At 40.1% G+C, this 22,868-nt stretch overlaps 1 protein-coding gene across 1 annotated transcript; it reads left to right on the top strand.

Annotated features, from left to right (window-relative positions):
* The first annotated feature begins 1,907 nt into the window (after positions 1-1,907).
* Positions 1,908-21,786, top strand: b4galt1l (DP-Gal:betaGlcNAc beta 1,4- galactosyltransferase, polypeptide 1, like). The gene is made up of 6 exons (XM_084953646.1): positions 1,908-2,707; positions 9,413-9,648; positions 14,695-14,882; positions 17,146-17,268; positions 17,769-17,873; positions 20,455-21,786. Exons 1-6 carry the CDS (start codon positions 2,404-2,406, stop codon positions 20,582-20,584), a joined length of 1,086 nt encoding a protein of 361 aa, XP_084809772.1. The 5' UTR covers positions 1,908-2,403; the 3' UTR covers positions 20,585-21,786.
* The last annotated feature ends 1,082 nt before the right edge of the window (positions 21,787-22,868 follow it).

Below are 22,868 nucleotides of genomic sequence, written 5' to 3' on the forward strand. Positions count from 1 at the left end.
TGAAATTGCCCAAACGGATATTACTGAGATTGGTGTAATTAAGAAAACTTTGTTGTTGTATTTCAACATTTTGACCACATGGAGGCGCAGTAAACATTCGTAAACTACCACAGCCTGTTCAGACTGTAATAATAAACTTCATGTCAACAATTTATTATACTTTTTAAGTTCTTTTGTGTAGTTTATATGATTTATTTTCAGATAATTTACTTGGCTTGTAGTTTTTATTTTGTGCCAATTTTTCAATGTTCAATTAATTAATTTCACTTTATTTTATTTTAGTTTTGTTTGCTTAATCGTCTAAATGCATTAATATTAAATTAATGTAGTCATTGTTTTAAAGGTACGTAACTGATTGTCACTTAAGTAACGACAACTCTGTTGTTTGTTTAATTGAAGCATTGTTTGTTGTTGTTTACCTGTTTATTGGTTGTTTATTAAATTGTTTCTTCTCATTGTTTTATTTAGTCTTAATGTACTTTATTTTTATCTCTTATTTTACTTTGTGTAATTCATTTAATTTAAGTTATTTTATTTTATTTTAGTATGATTTATTTCATTTCATTTCATTTTATATATGTATGTATTTATTTTTTATTTCGTTTTCTTCGTTTAATTTTTTTTACAGCCTTTAATCCTTAAGAATAACTAGCTTGACTCAGGGAAGATCAGTGATTCGTAACGCAAATAAAAGATTTATGAAGTCTGTAGGCGGTAAGAAGACGTCACTGCTTTGTATAACCGGAAGCCAAGTCTCTTCTTCAAATTCACTACCGTGAACTTCCTCCAGGAAAATCGTTGCGTTTGCCTTCAAAATAAAGGTCTGGCTAAGCATTAGGAGATAAGAAGAGTTTAGCTAATTTTATTCTCAGGTGTTATCGTCACCCTAGCATATTAGCATAGAAAAAAAGTAACTGATTATGTGAGTAATTTCATTCAATAATCTGATACATCCTAAATGATTTGGTGCTCTGATAATTTTGACAGTTGCATATTTTTTTTATGTTTAACAATAATTTCTGATTTGAGTTCTAGTAGTTCTTACATTCGATGTTGTCTCATTAATCATCTGACAATTCTTCTGACCTCTACAGTTTGGCCTGGGTCTGCCTCTCCACTGTTAGGATAAGAAGATCTTTTGGAACCGTCACTAAAGCTGTTTTTTGTACTGTGATGAGCTCTGAAACCTGACTGGATCTCTTCAAATAAACCATCTTCAGATAAAAGGAAGCTTGGAGATTGGCCTATAATTAGCTAAGACAGTGATGGCCTTTAAAAATGATCATGAAAGTACTTGAAGGCATGTGGTACATAGCTGATTAACAGTGACAGATTAAATGGTGAGGTGTTTCTTTTATTATGTTTATCTATATGATTGGAGCAGAACTGGTTGAAATCTTTCCCTTCTATAAGCGGTAGAAATGTTATATTAATCACTATGTGCCTCATTGTGACATTTTAGGGCACTGTATTGCACAGGTACAAAAGTGTGTTGCCCTTTCATATGTGGACACTCAATATGGTTTCTTGAATTTTTTTTTCAATTAACTTTGGCCTTGGGCAGTGAGAGTGAAGGTAAAGGTCAAATGCAAGGCCTAGTATGTCTTTAAAACTGTGGATGCTAACAAACAGACACTACCTACTCCCTCCCTTGGGGTGGAGTGGGGGGTTATATTAAAAAGAGTGTTTGTCAATAAAAGAAAAAAAAACTTATCAATGGATACATCCATGTTTTATATAGACAAAGACTTCTTGATTGATTAATTCACTGACTGACTGACAGATCAGTGGGATTAATTTATAACATATAATTTATTAGTAAGCATTTAGAGAAACGGCACTCCGGGTGGGTTTGTGTTTTATTGTGAAAGTCTGAAACCGGAGGTGTTCACAATAGTTTCGTCACACTGACAGGTTAGTGTCCTCTGCGGCACGCGAAAGTTTATCCACTCTCTCCGGAACTTCGCAGCTCAATGTCCGAACTGACGTTTGCTGCTCCCGGCTCCGGTACTGACTGACGTGCGGATGTTTCTCTCGAGCACTTTTCAGAACTTTTCCGCGGGATTTGTTAACGTTTGTTAGCCAACTTTAAAAGAGCCGTTTAACGGAGACACATAGTTTCCGAGCCGCGTAGCTGTGAGTTTATTTTAAACCGGAACTGAGGGGCAAACTAATTAATTTACCATCGTTTTTGTTTTTGACGTCTCGGTTATTCGCTTTATTCCCGCGACATTTCGCTCTTATTTTAACCGGATATCACAGGAAACTTGGAAACTTTCCCGACAACTTGCAGGAAAATGGAGTCTGAAAGCAGATAACATTAAGCGACCAGGGGAAACAGACGTTATTTCCGCTTCATCGGCCGGGTTTTAACGAAACACCTCCGGGATTGTGCGAGCCAGGATGCCCGGAGAGTCCTCCGTCAACTTCGGCGTCCTCCACCGGATTTGTAAGCTGGTGGTGCTGCTCTGTTTTCTCCACATCGCCGTCACCGTGGTCTTCTATGTCCGCTCCTTCGATTTCCGCCTTGCCTTCGTTCAGAATCAGCAGTCCATTAATAACATCCCTAAGATCCAGAATAACAACCCGGTGGTGACCTCCGGACTCGAGCCTGCGAAAGACGGGGATAAAGTCTCCGAAGAGGGGGAAGTCTTGGAGCAGCCGGTGAAGAAGCTGGAGAAATGCCCCGAGACGTCCCCCCTGCTGGGTAAGACTAGCCAGAACCCTGGTTCTGAGGTCCACAGTCTGTTTAAAGGTTTAAAACACCACAAACCTCGGAGATTGACTAGTTTCGGTCCTCACATTTTAATAGGAAACAGGGCAGTATAATTGTGACAGTATTGGTTTCTGTGACTTAATAACCTATTCAAACAGACTTTTTAGCTTCAACTACCAAAAACAATAAATATACTTTTCACGACTCACGATCGTTTACTTTTTAACGGCATAAATGCAGATTATTAACAATTAAAACCAAGCATTTGGGGCTTAAATAGTTTACTTGTTCCCTCCCGACACCTCACTGTATTTCTGTAGCAAGATACTGTACTGCTCCTTTAAGTTTCATCACCAGGAACAAATGAGGTCACTTGAGTGTTTGAATTGTTGTTTTAGAAACGGTTTGTGGAGCTGGATTTTTTAATAACTGCCTGAGGTTGGAAATGCTGCCTTATTGCAGGGGTAAGACATTGTTTAAGATCCATCCATCCATTCTCTTGCGCTTATCCTTTTCAGGTTGACGATGCTGTGACAGCATGAGTCGCGGCAGAAAAAAGCAGCACACTGGACATCGTGTCTTCCTTTCCTGACAAAAACTACAGTTAGGGTAGCTTTATCTATTAAACTTCATACTGGTTGTTATTATTTATGTATGGCACATCCCTCTACTGTGGAGAAGAGGCGTGAGAACAGTTACTCAAAGAGACGCCTTCACGTGCTCATCTTGTCCAACAAACAGTCCAGACCTCTATGATATTAAATAAATGAAAACGGCACTTGAAGAGTTTCATTCAGGAATGTGGCTGCCTTGCCTGTTGCACAATCGAGTTACAAATCACTTTCTGTTCCCACTTTATGGCATTAGAGAGCACCTACAGTCAGTGATGCTGGCAGAAATGAAACTTACAGGTTTTAAAAGTATGATCTAAATATGAAGCTCAAGCTTCAGGATCTGCTCCAGTATCAGGATAGGTGAACAGACAAGGCTTTGCAATTTAGCTGAGATCTTTAGACTTGATCAGGTGTTTTTCATAGGTTTTACAGCTTTTTATATTGATAAAAGACCCCTCCCTGCAATAGTAATAGATACACAAAGAAAAAAAAGGTCACCTTCTGGTATAGAAATTACTTTTTCTTTTTTTTTTTCCCCGTTTTACAGCGAGTTCAAGGAAGTCTTCTGTGAATGAACAAAAACTTCATATGTTATATTTACAGGACAGTCTGGACAATGAACCGTCAGCAGTTATATTTTCTGTAATTTTACACATTTTGTTATATACTTTCACTGATCCATGATGCAAAATAACTTTGAGATCCCTGGACTAGATTAACCAAATATGTTTTGTGGTACATGATATGTTTTGAAGTGTACCTGGAAATAGCTTAAATGACATCTCGGTCCAAAAATACCTCCTGCCTCCTTCTGTCGTGAGGTCAAAGATAGCTCTGAAGTACGACTGATAAGAACTTGTGCTCTGACTTCATGCTAACAGTTTGTTACCATGAAAAAGTCATTACAAAAAAAGATCCAGTGTAACTCCATTCTTCCTCCTTATTAAGGCTTCTCATGTCTGCATCACTATGAATTATGGGACAGCATTATCTCCTGTCCTTCCATAAAGGAGAATTCAAATGACTAATCTTGTCAAATTGCATATGTGTATGAATTTCATGGACACATGCTAAATCTAGCAGTGGGAAAGCTTTAATGTTTTTTTTTTTTTTTTAGTAAACCAATTAGACATAGAAAATATTAAAATTTTAATCACTCCTCACAGTCTTAAACCTCAAAAATGTGATTAATTTGCTTTAATAATAAGAGTGCATGCACCTTTGCATTCATGTGCTCCTCGGAGGGCCGGAATCTCCCAAGCTGAGAAATCATTCCTATGATAGTTTTGTGCTGATTTTGGCCGAAGAGGATTACTGCCAGTTAATACCTCTTCCAACTCATCTTTGTCTGTGAACGGTTACAAATTACAAACTAAATCCCAAAAATCGCAAAACAACGAAAAGTTTCAACTTTATTACCATTTTCCCATTATTTATTTTTTAGCCAGGTGGAAACAACTTTTTTCGATATCACATGACCGCGCAGTAAGATTGAAATAACCAAAATGAGAGTAATTGTTGTGTGTGTCGTTACTTTTTAAATAGATGAGGTGGAAGAACACGATGAGCTGCCTCCACGTTAGGTTTCATGAATCTGTGGGGTTGCAGATGGCTCTAGTTTAATCACCAGAGTGGGCTTGATTTATGGGGGAGTTTTGTGTGTTCTTGAGTTCATCTGATTGGAGTCCAAACAGCGTTCAGGAGATACGACGTACAGCTGCAGCCAGGTGTTCGGTTACTTTTAAACTTCGTAGTTTTGTCTCACATTAAATCTCAGTGTAATCCAGCTGTGATCTAAAGATCTCTAATAAGGTGTTTCCTCTCTCCTCGTGTCTCCTCCTGGTGTGGGGATGCAGTCAGAGGTGCTGGGATGTTCTCCAGATGTGAGATAATGCAAGCCAATCAGAGCCTCTGTACATGCTCCTCCTCTAACTGAGTTTCTGCTGGAGCTCGGGTTTCTGCTAAAGCTGCTCGTCCTCCATGCTTTGTTTGTGAGAAACAGCCGACAGAAGCAGCAGCAGTTTGCAGGCTTACGAGTCTCTGAGGAGGTAGAGTAGAGGAAACCAGATGCTGTCTGTTCACATCTGACCTGAGGTTTCCAGTCCTGAGGCTTCCTTTATAAACACACATGCAAACACACACACACCTCATGTCAAGGTTGGAATTTATAAGATAAAAAACGCTTACAGAGCCCCTTTAGTGGAAACATTCAGACCAGCTGGCTCTCGAGTGCGTCTCTCCTCCCACAGACACACTCCATCTCCTCCGTGTTGGACTGCAGCTTGGAGTCCTCGTCTTGTTCTGCAACCTCTGTGACTTTGGCATAGCAGCACCCATGAACCAGTTCGCCAGCCTACTGCAGGTTTTAGCTAGAGTGCTGCAACTAAAAGGAGAGAATCCACATTCATGAGGTGCTTTGCATTTTTGGTTGAATGAGTTGTGTTCATTATGAGGTGGACTGTGGTTTTAAAACAAGTCTGTTCCAAATCACAGGTGCAGACAGTGTTATAAAATATTTTGTAGTGCAGGTACACTTTTAGTACGAGTTCTGTGTTCTCTTTCATAAACGTTCTCTCTGCGTGTTTGTCTGGACTTTCAGTTTGATCAGTTTGTGTAACTTTGATCAGGATGTTTGTTATTAGTCTGATCTCACCGTTTCCTCAGCTGTGACCTCTCGGACCCCCTCAGACCTCTCAGATCAGCTCTGTCAGCCCACAGACATTCAGCTTCATCGCACTCTTTGGTTTCTGAGTGCGAACTAGTCTGAACCCATCTTGACTTTTAACTACACAGAGAACTTGTGAAAGTGTGGATTTTTAAAATTGTGACTTCATACAGAGAGTTTTAGTTTGCTGTTGGAAAAAAAAAATGTATGACTCAAAATCAGGGGTGCCAAACATTAGGCCTGGGGCCCAGAACCAGCCAGGCAAAGACTTAAATCCGGCCAGACTGGACAGCTTTAGAAAATGTGACAGAAAACATACATTTTTAACTGTATTTTCATAAGCTTTATAGCTTTATCTTTACTGATAAAGACCCAATATATGGATGTTCATGCTACACAAAAAAGATTGTTTTTTACAATCTACTATAGACATTTATATATTTATTTATTCATTTATTTTTTTGTAGTGTGCAATTAATATTCATTGCACACTGTCCATTTTCTTTCTGTTTGAGCCGGATTAAGTTTGCTCTCCTTGGTTATTAATGAGCAGTGAAAATGATCAATGGTTTGACTCTGTGAACTCTGTCAGACATTGTGTCATATAAAGAGGTTTCACTCTACAACACTTATTTGTTTCTGTAAGACCAAAAGCTCCTATTATCCTAACTAATATTTACTCAAGTATTGGGCAGATTACGTGGAGCCACAAGATGGCTCCACGTAATCTACGGCCTGACGGCCAGAGGTCAGTAATGGGTATGTAGGATCAGTCGATTGGTCAGCTGTGGGGTTATTTAGGTCAAGTGACTTGTGTTTGCTCCAATCTCATAGATGGCAAACTGGCTGAAGTGAACCCTCACTATCAAATAGGTTTGAATTTTCACAGTAAAGAAAGACCATTGAAATCCGCTTGTTAAGTGGATACGATTTGCCATTAGCTCTTTCTGGGTCCAAGCGCTCCTTCGGGTTCCAGAATCAAACAAGCACTTAAAAACAGTCCAAATTCTTCTAGCTCAAGTAAAATGATCTGTGCAAGTCTGCTTTTTAAGGACTGCCCTTAAATCTCCTCAAAGACCAGCTTGAATGATCCAGGAGCAAAGTGACATTATCCAGCAGTTTGTATCCATTGGCAGGAAACTTCTCAGCTTTTAATTCAACTGAAGACCTACGGGCAGTCCTTTAAAAGCACAAACTGTGATCAGCTAGGAGTGTTGGTAAGTCCAGCATGCTACGGAGGATTGAAAACGTTATGAAGGAGACTCACAACTGTAAATACGGACTCTACACTGTAAAAGTGAGTTATTTAGCAATAAAGTCTTTGAAACTTATGACATGCTTATGATTGTTGTTCACTGTATCATAGGGAGAAAATTGAGCCATTGCCCAAAATTTTGTATATGACTGTAAATACTCAGCTCAAGATTAACTCCCCCTTTATAAAAAACAAACAAAATTCCATTAGGATATCTCAAAACTCCTGAAATATGATTGCACGCTGCTCTATTTAACAAATCAAATCTCACACAGGCCTACATCTTTTAATAGCTGACCTTAAATCTTTATCCAGAGGGATGACCAACTGAAAGCAGCTTGAAGTGGCTTAAAGATGAACATATTAACATGTGAAACTGTGCTGAAACCACGAGTGGAAGGCTAAACAGTGAAGGATGTGGTAAAATGGTTCCAGCTGTGCTCCCGCTTCCTCTGTTAGGGAGTCCTGTTTGGTTTCTGTTGACACGTCATCACACGGTGAGAAATAGTACTCTGGACTTGCAGAGGAGCAGAACATTTTATCTGACATGAGTAGGACTCTGTTCTAGCTGTAGTTTTCTTGGCACTGGTCTAGCATGATGTCACTGTTACAGAGATGTCCGTAACGCGCGGGCAGACATGTTTCCGTGTTCAGGAAAATGACGTGAATATACAGGCTGTATAAAAGTTGTTGACCTGAGATCAGCGTCTAACTGCTCTCTGGATGAAGAGCGCAAATCTTTGTGTGTTAATGAGCTGTTTGGACTTTTGGACTCTTTCTGCAGCAGCATATTTCTCTGATTACACACTGAGAACTGCAGAAGGTTGGAAAATTTTCTGCAGGACGAAAACAGTTTTCTGTCCTGCTGTTTGTGCTCACATCATTTCAGTCAGAATAAACCAGAACAGACTGGAAGAACACGCCGCAGGCGTACACAAACACGTTTAACCTGTCCTGACGATTATGTGACCAGACTCTTCACAGCAGTTTTTCTCAGATACATTTTACTTCTTCTCTCAGGGGCCGCTCTTTTCATTCATTCAGATATAATGCTTATAACACATCAGAATTTAATGGGAGGCGGTGCTGGTTATCTCGGTGATATGTTTGGCATGAAAGGACTCCGCATCGTTTGATGGGAATGAAATTTATCACTCACAGAGGGTTGAACCCTGAAAATCAAGGTGTGACTGGCTAGTCCAGTTTGCCCAAATTTCATTGTAGCAACTCAAAAGCGGTTCTCAGTAGTTTGTATGCCTCCCCCCCACCTGCTTGTATGCATGCCTGACAGTGTTGGGCCATGCTCCTGATGAGATGAGATGGTGTCCTGGGGATCACTGAGCTCCTGGATAGTCTGAGTTGCAACTTGGCATAAGCCAAACATAAGTTTTAAGCGCAATCTATCGGATTTAGGTAAGGCAAGTGTGGGGGCCAGTCAGTAGTATCAATTCCTTCATCCTTCAGGAACTGCCTTCATACTCTCGCCACATGAGGCCGGGCATTGTTGTGCACCGGCGGGAACCCAGGGCCCACTGCACCAGTGTATCGCCTGACAACAGGTCCCAGGATTTCATCCTGATATCTAATGGCAGTCAGGGTGCTGTTGCTGAGCCCGTGGAGGTCTGTGCATCACTCCATAGATATGCCTCTCAGACTATCACTGACCCACCATACTAATACATACGTGCTAAACAATGTTACAGGGAGCATATTGTTCTCCACGGCTTCTCCATATGCTTTCACGGCTGTCACATGCGTTCACGGTGAAGCTGCTCTCATCTGTGACGAGCAGGACGCCAGTGGTGGACCTGCCAGTTCTGGTATTCTATGGCTAATGCCATATGGGCTAAGGGCCTTCTATGGCCCTGTCCAGCACTCCCAGGGTACCTGCCTGTCTCCCAGAATATTTGGAATAATTTTTATTCATTAGCTTATCCTACTGTATTTTTCCATGTGGATGTTAGTGAATGAGGCCTAGTTGTTGTATATTTATATATTATTTCACTTTTAGTTTTTCTACACTCTATTTTGTTTTTTTAAAATAATACTTTGGCTCAGTTTTTTGCCTGTGGGTGAAGCTCTCTGCTGTGGCCACCTGAAAAGGTTGTGCTGATCCTTTACTCTGTAGTCAGACTCTCTGATGTTGGTGTTTGTGTCCTCAGTGGGTCCCCTGCGAGTGGAGTTTAACATTCCTGTAAACCTGGAGCTGATAAAAAAGGAGAACCCCAACGTGCAGCCGGGCGGACGCTTCAAACCCAAAGACTGCGAGGCGCTGCAGAAAGTGGCCATCATCATCCCGTTCCGCAACCGAGAACAGCACCTTAAGTACTGGCTGTACTACCTGCACCCAATCCTGCAAAGGCAGCAGCTCGACTACGGGATCTACGTCATCAACCAGGTACACTTACGATGTGTGTTCATATATGAGAACAAAGAGACAATTAAAATCCTGTGTGTATAAGTTCCACTGTTCACTTGACAGGGTGGACTGTTTGCCTCTTTGCGTAAAAATGAAATGAGAGAGAGCATGTTTATCCAGAGTTTGGTTTCACAGATAGTAAAATAATACATCAGGTCTCCTGCCTGTGTGACACCGGTGTTGGCATGAATGGCTCTTTATCCTCACAACGCCAGATACATTCCTGGAATTCAAGCTTCAGCTTGTTGCTTACATGAAATAATCAGTTTGGAGACATTAAATACACTGTTGTGTCTGGGTGCTTCCTCCTCACTATCACTCCCCCTTACTGTGCGATGGCAGGAGTTTGTTTTGCAGTGTGCAGCTGTCAGTGATAAAAAGAAGTTCAAGTTTATCAAACGTGACTGATGGGGGTGTGTGCAGGGGGTTGATCTCGCTACTTCTGACCAGAAATACCAGTCAGTTAAGCTATTCATGTAGCTAACTATTGGTTTACAACAGGAATAAACCATTTATAATAAGTCCTCTGTACAAAATCAAACTTTTTATTAATGCAGTAACTACCTTTAAAATTACTGTTGAGTATTAGATTAACAAGAGAAAGTAGTAATGAAAGCAAGCCATGGGTTTAAAAATAAGATGATAATCTTTATTTATTTTTTTGCCTCTTTTTGAACTGGACCCCATCTTATAACTAAAAAGGAGCAGTGGCTATCAGATGTAAAGCTCTTAAAGTTCCTCTTAGGGTGGAGAACAGTGGTTAAAAAAAGGCTTCAATCCTGGAACAATTAATGAAATACCTTTGAACTTCTCTGTCTACTCTTCAATCACATCATGATTGTTTAACATAAAAATCCACAGGTGGTTCACAGAGTATCTCACAGTAAGAACTCTAAACTTCTTTCTTACACGAAGCTTCTTCAATCAGCAGAATTTACTGTGAATTCTTGGAAACAGAGTGTGATCTCTAGTGCTATTGATGTTTGCAGGCCGCAGTGTCACATACTTTTGAGGATTCTGGAAACTGTGTGAGTGAAAGACTGGTGGCTTTTGCTTAAGTACACAGAGAGGGTGTGTTCACTGTGTTTTGTGTTGTGCAGAAGGCTTATCAGCACAACACAAACTGGAGCAACACTAACGGCGTTAGTGGCTTTGGAGCTGAAATTCGAGTCGGATCAGTCACCCATCTCAAACAATTTTAGGTTTAGATTGGACTCTTATTTTTTTGCATGATTACACTTGTTAAAGCACGCTACAGAGCTGCTGTGATGCTGAGATCTGCAGCAGCTGCAGATCTCAACTTGCCTTCGTGCCTCGTTACTAGGAAGATTCATTGTATTGCAGTTACTCCCACCACTTATAGTTACCAGAGGAGTTATTTAACATCTCTCTTAGCAGGGCTGAAGTAAATACGCTTAAATCTACTTTAAGCCCAACAAAACCCACTCAGGCAAATTATTATCAAAATAAACTATTGTTGTACAGTTTGATAAGCTGACAGATTCTGCTACTCCAAGATGTAGGTGATGATGATGTGTTTAACTAAACAAACGAATGTGTCTGTGTGACATCAAGCGTTGTGTTTGGATAGTAATGTCTTTTTTCAGCTTTTTAGATCCTGTTCCTGATAAATCCTACAAAGGGAAACAAAACTGAATTGAAATAAAAATTCAAAATTAATAACTCTCATCTGTGTTGATTATTTTTTGATTACTTGAATAACAGGACAGTTTTTAGTTTTGGGGCTCAGAAGTCACCAGTGTTTCTGGATCCTTGCATAGTTGAAATGTTAAAATGTGTTTACACAGCATCCGGAGAGCTTGTGATATGCAGTAGAGGCCATTAATTAAAAACTTGTTAGAAATTTGTTATTGCTCCCAAATGTTGTGCCTCTGGGCGCTGCTTTCTGCTGTCTGTGTGGGAATGAGAACTTTGCGTATAGTTACAGTCTGCGTGCTTGGTCTGAGGATCTTTGCTGAGACACTGACAGTAATGTTAGCAGTCTGGCTTGGTTTGATAAAAGCCAGCCACCAGGCCTCTGAGGACGGATAAGCAAGCTTGGGTGTTATTTACATGTAAATGAGCTGGTGCCCCATCTGCAGACAGAATCAGGGTCAGTTTACACCTGCCCAGGTGAACCCAGGTGACCTAACGAATGAATATTCGCTAAATACGTGGGAGTTCATTTGCAGAAAACCTAAATAACAGAGACGAGTAAACACGTTTACTGGTGTCCTAGCACCTGCTTTTCCAGTCAACAAAGACCTCAGTGTTTTGCCTTTCTATACCACGTAACTCTATTCAAATATCTCCTAATGTACCTGCAGTCACTCTGCATGTATTCAAACCTAATCCAAATGTTTCCCAGCCTCCATTCAAATATCTGCTGATTTACCTTCTCTATAGGTATATGCTAACGTAAACATACATAAAACTTAATTTAAAATAAATGCTAATATAACATCGGTCTGCACGTAGGCCAGCAGGAGGCTGTCGCTGATGAAAATTTCACACAATTGGATGGAAAATGCCAAACAATAGTTTTGTATTATAATCATTTTAAATTGAAGGGTTTGAATCATAAATATTTAACACTCAGTGAATATATGTGGTGATAGTGACTGTTTACAAACATCATCTGGCACACGCAGCTGTTGTATGTAGTGTGTGTGTGTGTGTTGTTGTAACTGCATGGACCCCAGTGACTGAAGACTGAGCGTCATAGTCAATCACCTGACTGATTTCTGAACTTTCTTCTTCTGCTTTGTTTCTCTGTGTGACTCACGGTTGTTGTTTTTCTCTCTCTTGTGTGTGTGTCCTTCCTCCTCCTCTTCCTCCTCACTGTGCTTATCTTGCTGCCCCTCCTCACCCCTCCAACCTCCCCTCCCTTTGCATGTCAGGCCTTTCTGACCAATGGTTGTGGCCCTGGAGACGCTGAGGCTCAACCCCCGTTTGGTGTTGACTGAGGGGGTCGCACTGGTAATACAGGCTTCCTTCTTCTCTTGTTTTCTATCTGCTCCAACTTGTTTCTACTGTATTTGTTTCCTGTGAAGCTTTACTAACCTCTTTGTGGATCTTTTCATTCTGGCAACAGGAATTTTATCAGTTCCCTTCGGGCGCACTTCTTATTTTTTTGCATGATTACACTTGTTAAAGCACGCTACAGAGCTGCTGTGATGCAGATGTCTGCAGCAGCTGCAGATCTCAACTTGCCTTCGTGCCTCATGAAGTCACCTGAAGGATCTCTAGCTTTGTGTGCTTGTCAGCTGAAACACAACTCCTTTGTTGGGTTGATTTTGCCCTAAAAATAAATATGTTTAGTTTAGTCTTTTAAAAAGAACGCTTGTTTGGTTAGAGCATTAAAAACTACTTGGTTAAGATTAGTCACTAACAAGAACTCAGTTATGTTTAGGCCCTCCATACACCTTGGTCAGGTTTAGACTTTAGAAACTACCCATTAATTGGCTTCTGTACTTTTGGATGGAAAATCTGAAGATTTATGTTTATGTAGATGTACATCAACCTTCATCTTTAGGCTCCCTTCACACCTGCTCAGTGCTCACGTTTGTTGCATAATCACCTGAGGTCTGTTTACTGCTCCCATAGAAACCTGAGTTATTATTAGCACAGCAGCAGCAGGCATGAAGTTCTGAAGTTTCTCTCATCCATCCCACGTGGCTGCTCACAGCTCCTTTATTCATCATGAAGGACAACTGGACCAGGATCAGTGTGAAGGAGTGTTGGATTCACTGCTGGTCTGTTTGTGAACAATGGTCATGAGCACCATTCACAAACAGTTGGAGAATGGCTGCAGTAACAGCATTGTAAGATGGTGAAAGATGCACCCTTAGGTCCTGTCCTTGATTTAGAGATGGTGAGGTCTTCCTCACAGCCCATTGTTCATTCAGTGAGCTTGTTTCAGTTATTATGCAAATATACGGTTTATAATGTTGGGGAAACCCGCAGTCACCTGAGACACTCATGTTACACTTCAATGAGATACTTTTTACCCCTCACTTGTAAAAAAAAGAAGAAAAAAAAAGGCAGAGGTATTGTTGTCATCCTAATAGATAGAAATCCTATCTATTAGGATGTTTTGTTGGGCATTGTGCCTTTGATTGAAGAGTGTAGACACACAGGATTTTATTTGATCAATGTGACTTGAAGCTGTCAGACCAGCTTTATTTACTTTATGGGGTAGTGCAGATGTGTGACTTAAATGGTTTTTATTTACCACTTCGAGGCGGTATGAAGATTTGGGTGGCTGGTAACAAGTCACCGAGGAATCCAGAAGACTCAGTCTAATAGCTTGAATGATCCATCATGCTGGGATTAGCTATATTTTTTTCTAGTTTTCGTCCATCTCTTTATTGCACTGCACTGCACTGTAATAACCTCAGTTTGGAGCAGCTTCGTGCTGTCTTATTGTCCTTAAACGGCTCTTCTGACTTCACTTTCTCTTTGAAGGAAGTCATTTTTTTTCATATGAAGCAGAAAGTACACTAAATGCAAGAAAAATGCTGCAAATTTGCATAAAGTCTTTAGGAGTGCAGCAGGAGACTCAAAGTCTGTCACCACTAAATGGGTGATGCAGATTAGGCTGCATGAAAGTAGCCCCTGTAATCTTATGAGACGATAGTCATATGTCAGCGCAGACATAAACATTTTTAAACCCAGTAAAATTTAATTAAACGGTTTGGGTTGTCTCAAAATCCTGCAATGTTTTAAGGTCATACTGAGCTTTGTCTTGTATTACCTCGAGGGAGGCTTTTACTCATATCAGTTTCTGCATATTTGTACAGTTCAAGTTGTCTAACATTCTTCAAACCGGTCAATCAGGAAGCTGCTGTACAAAGAGACACAAAAACACCATTGTTTGCCTGGTGATGGATTCATTACATTTGATCTACTATATTATATACTCTACGATACAGGTCAAGTTTGAAAGTGTTTTTTGTGACTAACTTCACACTGTTCTTTAACCAGTGCCGCACTTTTAACCCCGTGATTATCTGTGTGTGTCAGGATGGCGACGAGACCTTCAACAGAGCCAAGCTGCTGAACATTGGCTACGCGGAGGCCTTGAAGGAGTACGATTACAACTGCTTCGTCTTCAGCGATGTCGACCTCATCCCCATGGACGACCGCAACACCTACAAGTGCTTCAGCCAGCCTCGGCACCTGTCTGTGTCCATGGACAAGTTCAACTTCAGGTGAGACGCTACAGGAAATAAAGGGATGAGAAACTTAAACGACAATTACGCCACGGAAAACTGAATGGAGGTGCAAGACAAGCAGATTTATTGTTACCGTCTCCAATGAACTTGGGATCTCGTTGATTTGAAGTGATTACTTCAAAGTCGGGGACCAGGTCTGCAATAACTTGCAGTCTACTGTTGTCTTCAAAGCAACTTTAGTGCATCAAGATGCGACGGAGTTAGTCTGCTGTTAGTGATAAAAACTGTGATTGGAAATCATTTGCTGTCTACAGTCACAGAAATTCATATGAACTTCTTACAGTCAAGGTCCAGTCAGAACCTCGTAGATTTAGAACAGAAGTTCAGAAATTCCTCCATAAATTGTGACGTAGTTGCTGCAGGACGGTGTTTTAATTGCAAATAACCAGAATACAACCAGCTGATTTGAGTTGAGTCCCGATAAGTGGAGACCGACTCAGATTGATTGCATCATGTTGATGATCTGTCTGCATTAAATTAAATTTAAATAGAGGTTATTTGGAAACCTTTGCCAATCTGTCTGAGAGTGATTGCAGTTGGTCAGAGTCAGACCAGGAATGTTTGGAGATGGGTTTTTCTACCACTAGGTGACTTTTGCCATCAGTTTCTGATTGAAGGTGATTGCCATGGGGTTGTGTGTGCAACACTATCACTCTCACTTACCCAAATACTTGCAGTGAGTCACCAAATGTAAAAAAAAAAAGAAGAAAAGAAAATTCATGCAAACACCAGACAACCAACAATTTTTATTTTTTTCTTCGTTGTAAAGAAGCTGCTGTCAAAATTTTACTCATTTTACACGTGTACTTACAGACAGACAGTAATGGTTAATCAATTTCTTGTAACCCGACCCTGTTATTGAGGATCTCTTTGTCATGCTTTGAGCTGATGGTGTCAAACTCTGTTTGTTCTGTTGAGGTCAGCTGAGAGAGGCACAGTATGTGCCGTATACCTGTCAGATACATGTTTTGTAGCTAATGGGTAAAATTAATAATGTTTAACATCGTACACATAACTGGCATCACGGATCAAGTCAGCTAAAGTCATTTCAGGCAGTAGTTGTTTCCAACACACAGTCGCTGTTTTCTTCAGGTGTTTTGGGAGGAGACTTTTAAAGGAGTCGTGTTTATCTCAGCTATGTAACCAAGGTTGAACACAAGGTCAGGCAGAATTATCTCATGATTAGTTCATAACAATACCCTGGAACTGTAAAAATGACCCCTGCTTGCATTTAGGAGTTTTTGAGAAAAACATCCTCTTCCTTTTTCTTGCTGGATCCTCCAGCCTGTCTGACTACATTGCAACACAAGAGAGGCTGTGCAGCTGCTGATTGTAATGCTGTGTTTGAGGCTGGGATAATTATATAACACAAAAGTGATTGAACTCATTAGTCACAGTTTTGGAGTAAAAGAGACTTGTTGCTGAAGATAAATTAAAAAAAAAAAAGCGCCTCCTTGAAGCATTCATAGTTGGGAAATGAGGGTCTTTTTTTTCTTTCTAAAAATCCTTGTCTTTGGTCTCGCTGTGAGGTGTGAAACAATGTGCCACTTTGGTGTCAGAGCATCCTGCCAGCATGCAGCTGTCAGGTCGTAGGGCACTGCTGAGTATCTGCAGAGCTGACGTGTCAGTACTCAGGTCTGGATGTGCTCAGCACTGAATCTGTGTTGTGGGCCGGGTTAATCGTGAAGACAGTGTGTAGTTCTAGTGAAGAGAACAGACAGACTTTGAAACCACTGAGAAAGAGGTGGGTACTGAAAGAAAACCTCCCTTCCTGTTTCCTGTCGCCGCTGTCCCTGAGTTTCCTGTCAGGAAGCCCAAAGAAGCTGATGTGTGTCATTTCACCTCCTGCTGTTGTTCTGTGAAAAACAGGCTGAGCATGGAAGGAAAAAATGTCCACTGTCACTCAAATCACGACACGAAGTGTTTACACAAAACTGCTTTGTACAAATACAGGATGGTAACTGGTTATGAGAACAAGTGAAAGCTGCTTCCTCTATGCTCTGCAGGCTGCAGCTGAGTGAGGCCTTATCATGTCCAGCTTTATGTTTTTCTTCTTGACTTTATTAGAGTCACTTTGCACGATTCACAGTTTAGAATAATAATAATTTACCTTATATTAGGCCTTGGTGCAGTCCCTCAGTTCATGCTTTGTCTGAAATGAGCCATTTTAGCTCCTCTGCCTTTAATATCCAAGATCGATCATGTCGGTCAGCTTTAATGACCTGTTTGTCCTCTGCAGGTTACCGTACAATCAGTATTTTGGAGGCGTCTCCTCGTTGAGTAAAGAGCAATACTTGAAGATCAACGGCTTTCCCAACAATTATTGGGGCTGGGGAGGAGAGGACGATGACATCTACAACAGGTACATTTTCTGCTTTACATGCTGCAGCGGACTCACTCGTGTCATTACAAACACATCACGTACCGTCTTTATACACATGTCACATGATCCACAGTCTACAGGTCAACCGCAGCTCCAGTGTCAGTTTTTATGTGTATGAAGCTTTTATTTGATTTGAATTGACAGCAAATATGTGTTGTTATCCACTCATCAGCAAATGAATCATCATAAAAATGAATAAAAATGTGCATGAAAATTACCCACGTTTGAAAAGAACATTTTTATATGGGGCAAAAAGGAAATATGTAACATTTACAAACACTTGGAAAATAGTTTATAAAATTATGAAAAGAAATGCATGCCTGGACAATAATAACATTTTTTTTTAAATTACCAAAAAATAATTCAATGCTACAAATTAATTATTACCATCTTTATTATATTTAAAAAATATAAATCAAACAAATATCAAAGAAAGACATTTTAAATATATTCTTTAAAAAAAACTGTTGTGTTTTCAGGGTGTCGTCTAAAGGAATGTCCATCTCCAGAGCCACCGGTGAAATCGGGAAGTGCCGCATGATCCGACACAACAGAGACAAGATGAATGATCCAAACCCACAGAGGTGCAGACCCAAATCATCTTCACACAACTCTGCTTGTTATACCAGACACACATTCACAACACAGGGAGTCACGCTGGAGTACACCCACTCTCCTGAACTGTTTTCACTTCATATAAAACTTGTCACATGAGATTTAATTTAATTAATTTCATTTCCAATGTTATTCCTCACTGTCGCATACTTTGGAAATATAACATTGACTTTCACTGCTATGCCGATGACCCGCTGCAGTGTATTTCTTCCAAACCCAGTTTCTCCCTTCCACCCATCTCTCTTTGATTGCTTTAAGAAGATTAACCATAGTTCTCTGATTTTCTCAAACTCAGTAGTAATAAAATTGAAGCTCCACCTGTCAGTACAGATTCCACTTTAACTAAATCCTACTGGTTTTCCATTAATATTGATGACAACTCCATCCTTCCCTCCGCTCAGGTTAAGAGTCTGGGTGTCATCCTCGACAGTACTTTATTAATCTTCCACTTAAGCAACATCAATCATCTCTGTCCCATCATCATCCTCCATGCTGCTGCCACGATTAGTCGACTAGTCACGATTACGTCGACTATCAAAATCGTCGATGACTGATTTAATAGTCGGCGCATCGTTTGAAGCTTTGTAAGATCCCAAAAGACGCAGGAATAAAGTAGTAGGATTTAATAGTGTAATAACGGACTGAAACAGAAGATGGCAGCACTGCATGTACAAGGATGCCAGCTGCCGTTAAACCCCGAAGAAAAAGAAGCTGTGTCCAGTATCGTAGCTGTGTCCAAATTCAGGAACCGCATCCTCCTGTGCCCACATTTGTAGGCCGATTACGTTACAGCGACACGACGAAGACTGTCCAAATTCGAAGACTCCCGACAAATGCGGCCGACAAATGCGCCCTTCATTTCCCCAGATTTGAAGGATGGGTCGGGTGTATACTTCGTGGCCCAACCTATCCCAGAATTCATAGCACGGCCCAGCTCAGTTTCCAACAATGGCGGCAGCTAGTTAGTTTTGATATTACTCTTATTATTCTTTCTGGGTCACAAAATAAACGTTTAACATATTTTCAGGTGAGAATGTAGCTGTGTAAACTTCAAATATCTGCTCAGTTTATCAAGACACCACATATTTTCAAAAGCGCTCCGACGTTTTCTGAGACGTTATACGTTCTGTTTGTTACCCACCAGCTCGATAGCTAGCCGGGGTTCAAGGCTCACTAGGGCCAGTGAGAACACCGGACTCCCGGCAAATCGTTTTCAAACCCACCGCCGTCTTTCGCTGCTCAGGTTAAACATGATATATAAGTCACTTAGATAACTTAAAAATGTTATTGTTTGGCTTTTTTTAGTATTTTATTTGTTCCTGAGTAAATCGGTTTGGCTGAGATTAAAGTTATAGTTTTTACACAGCTGAATAAACATCAAGCAGACAACTGATTATCAGAAGTGTGAGATGCTCGAGAATATACTCCGGTGTCCTGTTATATTTTAGATAGCAAGGAGCAGACGGCTGAGTTTATTAAACTCCACCGAGACAATCTGCTAATTTCATTAAAATTTAATAAACTATCATCTTGTCTTTATTTTTAGTTAGCACATACCTTAAACACTTAAAGCTGTAAGCTAATGATGGTTATATAAGAGCAGATGCATGCATGCACCTCTGTGTTTCAGCCACCTCACTGGCTGCCTGTAGTGTCTAGAATCACTTTTAAAATATTGCTTTTTACTTTCAAATCAATCCATAACCTGGCTCCTCCCTGCTCGTGTGATTTACCCCACGTTGCTAGTCCCTCCCGCTCCCTTATGTCTTCTTCTGATACTCACCTTATTGTTCCCCGCACCCATCTCACCACTTTTGGGAACAGAGCTTTAAGCTGCTCTGTTCCCCAGCTCGGGAATTCACTTCCTCCTGATATTAGAAACACAGGCTCTTTTCCCTTATTCAAGTCAAAACTAAAAATGCATCTTCAAACTGGCTCACTCTCTTTAAACATAGACTCCAATTATTGTCTAATGCTGTTTTTTTTTTTTTTTTAATTTTTTATCCTTTTTACTGTTTGTCTTCTATGCTTTGAACACTGACCTTGGGTTTTAGTAAGGCACCCACAAACAATGTGTTATTATTGTTATCAGTACTGTTAGGTCTATACTTATAGACCTCGCTGACTCAGAGACTTATTCCTGCAAACAAAGCAAGACGAACAGAGACCGATCGGTTTTAACTTGCGCATGGGGAGCCCAGTTGGAATCTTAGAGCTGTGAGTTCTGCACCCAACCTCAGAGGCCTCCAACTCTGGCCCCCTCCTGCAGAACATATGTCGTGTGTGTCCGCAACAGTGAACGTGTGGTGTGTGTGTGTGAGCATGTGATGTGATCAGTGAAACGTGAACGTGTGTCTGTAGAAAACAGAGGTGAGCATTCATGCTAAAGATCTAATCATTTTGCACACTGACAACCATATTGATCCACAATTCTCTAACGAGTACCATTACTGATCAATATTTATACTGCTAATTAAAACGATGGCTAAATGTGGTTTTAAGAGTGAGGCTGTTGGTTCTGAAGGGTCTGGATGCTGTTTTTGGTTCCAGGTTTAACCGGATTGCTCACACTCGAGAGACCATGAACAAAGACGGCATAAACTCTCTGAATTACCAGGTGGTGAGCATCCAGAAGCTTGACCTTTTCACTACGATCACCGTGGATGTGGGAAAGCCATGAAGGCTCTGTGGCACCGGGACCAGGCTGAAATTCACACCGTGCCTCTGTCACTTGAAGCTTTAAGTTCTGGTTCTGCTCCAGAACTACTGGACTGTTTCCGTGATTTTTTTTTTTTTCTAAAGTTTTTTTGTTTTTTGGGTTTTTGCACAAACAGACTCATGGTTTGTGGAGTTTTTTCGGGGCCTTAAGGACTCATTTCTGATTGGTCAGCTGGAACCAATCAGCTCCCACCATCTGTGCGTCAGACGCTGCTGCTGGGATATTTCCTAAACAAGACTTTTGTTTTGAAAATCAGACAATCAGAGCGGCCCTCAGGGTCATGTGGTCTGGGCTTTACTGCTGGAGGATTAGGGGTTATTGAGTGTGTCTGTTTTACCTTTTTTAAAAATCAGGTTTTCAATCAGTGATCAATGTTTCTTTTCTTTTTACAGCCAAAGTTTAATCCAAAATGAAACAAGAGTCTGTTCCTCAATAGATTCTATTACTAATTAATCAGCACTGATTGATTATCTGCTTGTTTTGATTTGAACAAAACAGAAAAAAAGAAAAATGATAGATTATCGGTGATGGTTGGTTTCTCTGTTGACTGATTAGCTGTACTTCATTTTGATTGATTGATTGTATCTCTAAGTGTCCTTATTGGTACCAAAGACTTTACTGATCCTGTGGATGAGGTCAACTGACTGCTGGACAAGTTCGTTTGATTATTGATGACACATATTGATCCAGTGTGTGTTATCTGTCCTGCATGTTCATTTGTGTCTGCAGACCAGTCTCCTCCTCACTCTGTGAACAAATCACCTGTAAATGTGCCTTAGTGGTGGGACTGGTGGAGAAGCCAGTGTATGAATGTGTGGTTTTTTTGTTTTGTTTTTATTCCCTTTAATATGCCATGTGTATGTTCTTCTTTGTGTCTTGTTTCACTCGGTGTTTGTGGTGTTGTCTCTGTGGGTCATGCTGTGCTGTAGATAATCATTTCCAGGGTGGAGGTCAGCCTGACCCACAGAGACGAAATGTGAATGGGAACACAGCAGGCTAGAAAAAAAGAAAAGGTAATGATCCTTTTAAAAGCACTAAATTCAGATTCATAAAACCAGTTAAATTAATAAATACCTGAAATCAGATTTCTGTCCTGCTGCAGTGATTTTGGCTATAATATGTTTCTGTATGTGGACATTAAAGATGATGTGTTGGGCTTTTCATTGTTTCCTCTATTTGCATTCCTTTCCTGTAATGCAAACAGCATTTCACAATTTAAAAAAATAAAAAAATTAAGTAAATAAAGAATTATTTGGTTTCCCTGCACCAGTAAAATGCTTTGATGCTTCTTAGAAGATTATAAAAGCTTTTGCTACTGAAAAACAGGGTTTTTAGTCAAATGTTATTCACAGAAGCCCCGCCCAACTGCTCTGTCTGACTCAGAAAGCTTATTTAACGTTTGAATCTGTTTTGCCTGAAAAAGAAAGACACTATAGTCCTGTCTTCACCCCCAACTTGTTGCTGCAGATGGCTACCCCTGCCAGTGCCTGGTTCTGCAGGAGGTTGTCTGACATTGGGGTTTTCGTAAGCTGTAAGCCATAATCATCAACATTATAAAAAATAAAGGCTTGAAATATCTTTCTTCACATGTAATGAGTCTATATCATATATTAGTTTGACTTTTTAAGTTAAATTAGTGAAATAAATTAACTTTTGCAAATCTTCAAATTTTTCAAGTTTCAGGAAATTCTATCCAAATTCAATAAAAGCTGTGCCTCGGAAGCATAACAGAAAAGGAACTTTGCTTTGATTAAAAAACATTTTACGCCAGTAAACGAGGGAAAGTGATACAGTCCTAAAAGCAAATATTTAAAATCACAGCTTAAAACTGACCACTGCATGTACAGAATCATTAGAAACAAAGTCACAGGGCAACTTATCAAATTTCTTCCTCGAGATCAGAACACAACAGAGAAATACTAAATTGCTGTGGGCAAGTATTAATCAGAGAGCACCTGAAAAATATATCCATACAACTTCAAGTAAACTGGACCATATAAAATGACAGTCTCGTTTTTGTAAACAGTTTTAACGACTATTTTATTAATGTTTATTATTAATATTTTATTAATAAAGTTTGCAGAAATACAATCTGCTTTATTTTAATTGGTAAAACTACTTTAACTCCCAATTACAAAGATGATGATAAAGTACGTAAAAATATCTAAACTATAGCCAAACTCATGAGCAAAGTGCACCTGGGGGCTTGATACTTTTCCCCTAAAGAATTATAAGGACATTTTAA

This window comes from Perissodus microlepis, chromosome 2 (genome assembly GCF_051167445.1).
Source record: "Perissodus microlepis isolate ML-2025 ecotype Zambia chromosome 2, ASM5116744v1, whole genome shotgun sequence".
NCBI lineage: Eukaryota > Metazoa > Chordata > Actinopteri > Cichliformes > Cichlidae > Perissodus > Perissodus microlepis.